At 39.6% G+C, this 8691-nt stretch overlaps 1 protein-coding gene across 1 annotated transcript; it reads left to right on the top strand.

Annotated features, from left to right (window-relative positions):
• The first annotated feature begins 1136 nt into the window (after positions 1-1136).
• On the top strand, positions 1137-8467 carry LOC106942563 (lebercilin-like). The gene is made up of 10 exons (XM_015025881.1): positions 1137-1488; positions 1893-2020; positions 3568-3968; positions 4915-5156; positions 5258-5563; positions 5796-5933; positions 6046-6142; positions 6243-6379; positions 6487-6664; positions 6803-8467. Exons 2-10 carry the CDS (start codon positions 2016-2018, stop codon positions 7714-7716), a joined length of 2418 nt encoding a protein of 805 aa, XP_014881367.1. The 5' UTR covers positions 1137-1488; positions 1893-2015; the 3' UTR covers positions 7717-8467.
• Positions 8468-8691: the final 224 nt, after the last annotated feature.

Here is an 8691-nt window from a genome sequence, read left to right as displayed (position 1 = left end):
TTCGGCACCCTTCATATAGTTACTGGAATGCTTATGTGAACTGATACAATGCAGTTCCTCAAAAATATCACATTTTTGAGAAGCTTAAATTTATTCTGAAAGCAAGCCAATGATTCCGGTTTGTTTTTGAGTATGTTAAGCAACTTAACCTAGTTTTTCAGGTAAGGCAGAGGGGAAAGTTGTGTTCTTTAGGAGGGTTTCTGCCCTGTTTGAAATGTAATGCACTGCTTAATCTGTTTACATCCATTGTAACAGAAAACGTAACAAAAACAACCAACCAAAAGGGGTTAATTGATCTATTTTTTTTAAACACACACACACACAAAATATTTAACAGGAGTACAAGCAACACACAGTTGACCAAAACTTGATGATCAAAAATTACATTTGATTTAATTTTGTTTTTATTTAAAAAAAAATAATACAAAACTAAAATCAAAAGCACAATGAAGAGAGGTACAAAACCGACCAATTTTTCCTCATAGACCCCTTACACTTCAACATCTGATAGCAAATAACTCAAGTGTAGCTACTGTTTCCCACATTATACTCAAAGTGCAACACAATCTGATAATTTGTTCTTTAAATACTGAATTTATTAAAAATATCGAATGTCTGGTCACTCTATTTGCTCATGTAAATCAATATATGCTTTATGGTGAAAAACAAATATTTAAAGCTACAGAAGAGACAGCGCTTCCTACGGTCACAGTATGAAAAATATTAAAAATAGGCCAATTCTTAGTTTTTCTTTACCAGATGTTTTGTGTATTAATTTCAAACAAAAAAAGTCACATTTCCTTTGGTCAGGTTTGTTTTTCATACTGGTTTCTGATGAGAAACCAGAAACTAGACTCTTGTGTAGGGCATAAATCCTAGCCTGCATAAATCTCTTTATTCAGGTCCCTAGCCTGGGGACCTGCATGAAGTCTACATTCTCCCTGTGCACGTACGAGTTCTCTCCGTGTAGTCCAGCGCTTCCACCCACAGTCTAAAATCTACTCCACTAACAACATTTAAAATGGAAAAAAAAGAAGAAGATGGTTTTAAAGCGTTATTCCGTGGTTTGATATTTACATCAACTAAAACTTGAGAGCCACTATGGGTGGAAGAACAACAGCGCCTCTCTGGTGACTAAAGGTGTTGCAACAATTGCCGCGGTTGCCATGGCACAGCGTCAGCGGTTGCACTGAATCATGGGGCTTGAAAGATAAAGGTTACGGTTTGTGGTCTGTGCTATCGCTGTGTTTACGGGGATGATTAAAGGGAAATATATTTAAACGACCAGTCAATACAGTGTAGTTTCTCAGAGAGCGGAGAGAACATTTTCAGTTTTAATTACGGATAAGTCGGCTAACGCTCGAACTAGCTTGCTACTCCTAGCTAACATTAGCGGTTTGAATCTACGATGAATCTGGTCCCCGCTATGAAGTTTAATCGGAGCGAAACAGTAGTGAAATAGCTGAATAAAACGAGCAAACAAGGTAGGTGGGTACTACTAGCATCCCAGCAGTAAACGCAGCCTTCAGTTTTCACCTACTTGTTGAATATAGGTGTATTTGTTTTAGCGCCACTACAAGGAGCAGCTCTGCTCCAACAAGGACTATAAGCTCTCTAAAGTGGTTTACTAATCTTCTGTTGCCAATAATGCGTTATTTTTACTTTGTGTCTTTATATAAATGTGTTTTATTTGATTTATTGTACCTTTCCTGTAAGAGGGCTTTTTCATTTATAGAGGAAATTTGTTTAGTTACTGTTACTTGGCATGGATTCTGTCAACAGTCCACCTGCCAATCACTCAAACGGCAATAATCCGATAATTTGGTGTCACAAAGAACTGTACTTAATTGCTGTCGTGTGTAAGATGATGCCTTTTAATTTTGTTTTGACAGAGCTCAGTTGGACCAATTTTTAAATACAAAAAGGGAATAAGAAGACAGGTCAGTATAATGGTTGTTAAAAAAAACAAAGGAAAAAAGAGGCTAAAAACAGCAGAAATAACCTGGATGTGACACATGGGGTGAGTGTAAAATTTCATTGTTATTTAAGAATTTTGACTCTAGAATGATTTCACATCTATTATATTGCATATAGTATGAACATGTTTTATCATCAGAAAATCTGCTGGATAAAATGGCCTGTGGTTCATGTTGTAAACAAATGATCTCTTCTATTTATGTTTGTACGTTGCCATAGATATGTCTATGTGCTTCTAAAGAACTAGAGGAGTGCATGACCTTTACATTTAATTAACTCTGATTAGTTTGCCTAGGCACACAGTATTAAGTGGTACATGTCAAGCAATTATAAATGCTGAAAGTCAATTATCTTCACAATATCAATTTCGATTAATTTTTCTAAGTACCTCACAATATTCAGAAAAAAATTCAACAGAATATTTTACTGTTAAAATGTAACAACTTCAGGTGTAAATAGCCCACATTTTCTCACTTCTCTTTCTTTCCCATCATCCCCTTGGAATTCAGCGTCTCTGTCATTGAAATCTCTATGAATTATGAACTTTAATAAAGGCAATTTTACTTGCAAAAGATATTGACACTTGAAGTGTAAAAGCACATACTTGAAATTTAAAAGTATGACAAATATTGCATCTAGTAGCGCTTTGGAGTTGTGCTGGATAAAATGGCCTGTGGTTCATTAACCTAAATGAACCTCAATGAAAACAATGTTTACATTCAGCAAGTTGTTTTGGTGTTGTTCCTTTTTTATGGCCTTGTTAGCAGAATTTTAAAATACACAATTTGTACAGGTACACTTTATTCCACTAGAGTTATATATTTTAAGATTTATTTTCCTATTTATTTATTCATTACTGCATAAGTTTTTCCCCTCTGTTTTTGTTTCTGCTTTAGAGCCTTTTACCCAATATTCATATTATTTTTATTTTATTTTTGTATCTGTACTTTTTTACTTTATGGTCACTTTGCTGTTGTTACACAGTATTTTCCCTCTGATGGATAACTAAAGTATTATTCTCTTATATTATATTTTATTCATTAGTCTTGAATAAAATAATAGTTGATGCTGGTCTCACCATTATAAAAAAATAGAGGGAAAATAGAAAATGGTCTGACTTGCATAACTATGTAAGATATGAGTAAAGTAATGTGGCTTACTGGGCTAAAATATATCTTTTATTATGTCTGACCTTGTTTTGTCTAAATTACTGCATTTAAGTAATCCCAGAAATTAATATTTACCTCTTAATTATCTCGCTGATGGAGATGGGGGTAGTATAGTATTATTCGCTCCAAACACAGTGATGTTTATCCTTAAGCTTAATACAGTCTCATGGAAACTTTAATCTCATGTGTATTGTTGCTTAGTGACCAAGACACATAATACTGAAAACACTAGTGAAACCAGTTGGCTTGGCTGTGCTTATTATGAACCTCAGCTAAATGTAAGAGTGCGTAATGTAGTATTGCAATACAAGTGTTAAGGTCAGTTTTCCACTGTTATTTTTAACAAAGACTCTGCATCCTTTGTTATTGCTATAGTTAAAGTATTCCTAACAAAACTTTGTTGTATTTTTTCTCACTTAAGATTCAGCACACATTATCAGACAGACAGCATGGAAGAATCAGAAAAAGCCCCTGAAGCGATTGAGGACAACCGGATTCTAAGTCGCCAGTCCCGTCGAAGCACAAAGAAAGAGTCTCGAGCATCATCGGGGCGGAGGCACAGAATGGGAAAAAGTCACAGAGAAGACACGAGTGTCGACAGCAGATCGAAAGCAACAACCTGCCGATCCGATCCAGATCGAGACCGGATTTCAGATGGAGAGGGACGGAGAAGTGACGGGTCACTATATTCTGAGGACTACGAGAACGCTACACAGTCGGAACGCTCACTTTCACCTTTCTCCCAGACACTCACTCCATCTCCGGTGCCACAGAGAGGGCTGCAGGCAAAGCAGATTTCTAGAAGTCCACCCCACAAGCTACGTACGTACATTGTTGCTTTTTCAGTTTTGTATCTGTGTTAGTTGTTAGATACAGTACTTTGTAAAACTACTCGAACACCATCATCTTTTAATGAAATTACATTACACGTGGGTGAACTCTATTTACTAATTTAAGGGACATTTAAGTGCAGATTGGTTGCACTCAATTTTATGTAGAGGTTTTCAGAATAGAGGAGGCTGAATAAAAACACACACCAAATGTTTCAGAGTTTTGATTTTAAAAAAGATTTTTTTTTTTTTTTGGTCCATTTTACAATAATGCACCACTTTGTGTTGGCCTATCACATAGAATCCAAACAGGATTTGTTGAAGTCTGTGATTATAACGTGACAAAAAAAAAATGTAGAGTATGAAGACTTTTGCGAGACTCTTACCCTGTCTGTCACGAGAGGACCCAAATTTGGGTCCTCTCGTGACAGAGGTGTCAAACTCCAGTCCTCAAGGGCCTCTGTCCTGCAACTTCTAGATGTGCCTCTGCTGCACCACACCTGAAAAGAATAATTAGGTCATTAGCAAGGCTCAGGAGAACCGATCTACAAAGGGAGGAGGTAATTAAGCCATTTCATTCCACTGTTTTTTACCTGTGGCACATCTAAACACTGCAGGACAGCGGCCCTTGAGGACTGGAGTTTGACACCCCTGTCATTGTGAGACCAACAGGTTAAGTAAATAGCACATACCAATTTATGCGTTTTTGTCCAGATGATGGCAGTATAACCCCAATTTTAACATCTCAGTCTTCATCTAGATAAGTTGTTTTAATTGTAAATGAATTATTTTATTCACCATAATGCTGTTATTCAAGCTCCATTTGGACTTTTTTTTAAAATCTAAGTTCAAAGACGTTGCACTGATGAACAGCGGTAATCTTCAACCAATCAGCATGCCTTTACGTTGACAACCATCTGTTTGTTTTTTTTCGGCAGGTGGCGTTGGGCGCTGGAATGCATCGCGGCCACAGCGACCTGGAGGCCTTCCCATCACACAGCACAACCGCAAGGGAAATCGGTCTCAAAGCAAAGAGTCCACGCTGCCTAAAGACCTGGATCTGGTGACCAAGCGGATGCTTTCAGCCCGCCTACTGAAGATCAATGAATTGCGCAACTCCCTTGCTGAACTAAAGCAGCAGAATGATGAACTGAAGAAGGAAAATAGAACTCTCAGACAGGTAGGCTTGCTTTCTGTTAAAGTTGGCAGGTGTTTTTCTTAACTAAACCGTTTTGCTGTGAAATAAGAAATCATTTTTAAATCGTCCTTTTCTAACGTCAGCTTCAGGTGCGTCAGGAAAAAGCCCTGCAGCGCTACGACGACACGGAAAGTGAGATTTCCCAGCTCCTGGCGCGCCACTCCAACGAGATCCACGTGCTGCGAGAGCGACTGCGGCGCACGCAAGAGCGGGAACGGACAGCCGAGCGGCGGTTGAAGGAGAGCGAGGAGCAGTTGCATCGGAGCCAAGCCGCTGTCGCGCGACTAAAGAAGCTGGTGGACCAGCAAGAATTGGGGACCAGAGACGAGCTAAGCCGTAGCTTTGAAGAAGAGAAAACTCGGGCCCAAGAGGCACAACGTAAAGTCAAGGTAAATTCATCCATGGTTATTTTTTTTTTTTTGTTAGATTTCTATTGCTGTCGAAGTAGTACCATATTTAAAGTGCGCTGCAAATTGCACGTGATTTATTAATACATTCATGCCACTGTAGTTATTTTCTGTTCAAAGTTTCATTGTGATGCCACGTTGGTTCCTTTGTTTTCCTTTGGCGAGGTTGGTGTGTACAGTTTTTTTTTGTGTGTGTGTGTGTGTGCATTTCAAGGACTTGGAGCGTAGCATTGAGCTGAGCAACAACAGTTTTCAGAGGCAGCTTGCTGCAGAGAAGAAGAAGACTATTCATTCTCAGGAGGAGGTGAAGAGTCTGCAGGAGGAGCTGGACCGACTGACCAATAAGCTCAAGGTACAGCATACCAGTATGCTTTATTCAGGTTCTTAAGCAGCCCTGAAAACTTTGTGCAAAGCTTTGTTGCATCTTGTACACTGTGAGATTTTTTATTTTTTTCTTTGATCAGGAAAAGGAAAGAGAGCTAGATGCTAAAAATATTTACTCCAACCGTTTGGCAAAACCAGCATTACGGAAAGATGGCGAAAGTAGTGCAAAGCGGAAACGTAAGTCACTGTTGCGCAAAAGACAGACAGAGGTGCTTTATGAGGGATTTCCCTTTAAATAACACCGTCATTACATGATATCTGTTTTTATCTTGTTTAGTCACAGTGCTTTACAGCACCAAGGCTGTACAAACTGAAGACAGAACGTCGAGTCAGGATTTCCCCTCTCCACCCCCAGCCATCAATGACACCAACGAGTACGGCGGACAGTCGGCTGGCGAATACCTGTCTTTGAAGGTAGGTGCCTTGTTCATCCCTTACTTTTCTGTCAGGGTTACTGTTTGAGTGCAGTTATTTGGTTAAATTCACGTCTTCCATTCTGTCTCTGACATTATGACGTCCAGGGTTTTGACAGGGTGGACAAACCAGCAGAGTCGGAGAAGGTTTCTCAAAAAAGCGATGAACACAAGACGAGAGGGAGGCACGAGGAGGAACTGGTGAGAGAACAGGAGACGCAGCAGAGAGAGGGACTCGACCAGGAGCTGAATGTCTTCAAAGAGAAGCTGAGCAGATTGAAAAATGGTAAAGGGAAACTAAACGAGAACAGGGACAGTCCACGCACGTCGCCTTTATCTTTGCATAAAAGCAACGTGCGTGGATAATCTATGTGAAATACCCAGTCAATGGCTTTAATCTTAACCTGACACGTTATATCTGCAGACATAAAGAAAGAACAGGAGGGTGAGGATAGCAAGAAGTCAAATTCCCTGTTCAGCCAGAAAGAAGACGACAACTACTGGAAGCGTGGCCACGTCCAGGACGAGGTGGCGCGATGGAACAAGGAATCTACGTCCAGCCAGCAGGCGACAGAGGAAGCACGTCGAAAGAAAGAGCAGCTGTTGGCTAAGATGCGAGAAATAGATCGTCAAAACCAGGCAGCCCAGGACTCTGTGTTCGATGAGTCACCTCTTTCTGAATCCAGAAAAATTAATAACAACATCGCTTCTCCGCATCCACCTGAAGAGAGAAACCGTAACTTTTCGGTTTTCAACCACACTGAGTCAGAGGAGACAGGATCGATGCTGGCTGGAGATCGAGAAGACGGAAGGAGGAGGCAAAGTGCGGAGCATGGCGGTTTTACAGCGGGGAGGAGAGCATTGCGGCCCCATACCTCCAGTGATGACTTGGCATTTGGAAGGTACGCACCTTCGTTCGGACATTCAGCGTCCCGGGTTTCCCCTGGCTTCCCTCCAGCTCCCCCTAGCGACGACAAAAACTCTGCATTAGAAGCCATAGGACTTTTTAATGTTGGAATGACGGTAACAGAGAAGGAAACAGAAACAAAAGCAGAGAAAGACAAGAAATCAAGCCTCATGGAGCAGCTGTTTGGTGCCCAGACCATTCCTGCTGGTGACAGTTTCAGTGCTTCCAGTAAAATGATGGCACTTAATAGCCCTCCAACAACCAACGGGGTACGTTCAAGACGGGACGGTTTACATCGCTTCAGCTCGGGTTCCTCCACACCTCCACCGTCTTCCGGCGTCATCGACAAGGCTCTAAACGTTGCCGACAGTAAACCTGCCATCCGTGCCATCCCCTCCTTCGATGACGACATAGAGGAACTCACTTTATAAATAAATATTTCAATGGTAGCCAGTGCATGCATTCTTTAACCAGTTTATAACTCAGGTTGAAATAATAATGATGGAGAGTCGTGTTTTTTTCTCGTTAAAAGGTGCGCAAAACATTTTTCGTGCAGAACCAGTTCAGATACAACATGTCAAATACATTGAGTCTGTATTGACTGCCTACAGTGTCAGTGTCGGCAGTCAATAATGAAATATAACAGATAAACTTTGGGGTTACATGTGGGATTTCATTTTATTCTGTGCATTAACTGACATTATGAGTGGGCCAGCCTTCGCTCAGTCCCACTAGCAGGTCTGAATGAGTTCTCCTAAACAAAATTATTTAATTTTATCATTATTATAATTACTAATATACATCTGTTGTATAGATGAATTTCTAGTCTTTTGAGAGGTTAAAGTATAAGATTATATATTTGAACTAGTTAAGACAATCAGTATGTTCATAGTGCTCTTGAGCATCTCTAAATGTTTTTAGAGTATCGGTGTTGTATGCCAAGCTGTAACAGAAACATTATGACTTGTGTTATGGCTTTCTTTATCCTGCACTGATCCCTATGGCACAGACAATCAGCACTAGCATTCTCATTTTGGTGGATTTTTATTCTATTTTATTTGTTTGTATGCAAACTGTCTTGATCTTGCTATACTATAAACTTGTCAGGGACTACAGATGAAAATTAGCCCGTTGGCTAAATCAGGGTCTGTCCATGGTAACTGATGTTCATATTTAAATAAAAATCCAACATTTATACGGCAACATTGGACACAAATGTAAGCACTCTCAACTTGTCTTTAATTTTAATTTAATTTCACCTAATTTGTCAGGTTTTTATAGGCTATTTGGCAATTTTTTTTGTGAAATTGTTTATTCTTGTAGATTGTGTCATATTTTTAAATAATTCCTGAACAATAAAAATGAGTTGACTTTTAATTTTGACATTGTATTTTTTTTTTTTTTTT

The sequence above is a fragment of the Poecilia latipinna genome, unplaced genomic scaffold (assembly GCF_001443285.1).
Source record: "Poecilia latipinna isolate Pla-1442-1.1 unplaced genomic scaffold, P_latipinna-1.0 Scaffold4379, whole genome shotgun sequence".
Lineage (NCBI taxonomy): Eukaryota > Metazoa > Chordata > Actinopteri > Cyprinodontiformes > Poeciliidae > Poecilia > Poecilia latipinna.
This window is presented reverse-complemented; position numbering and strand designations above follow the sequence as displayed.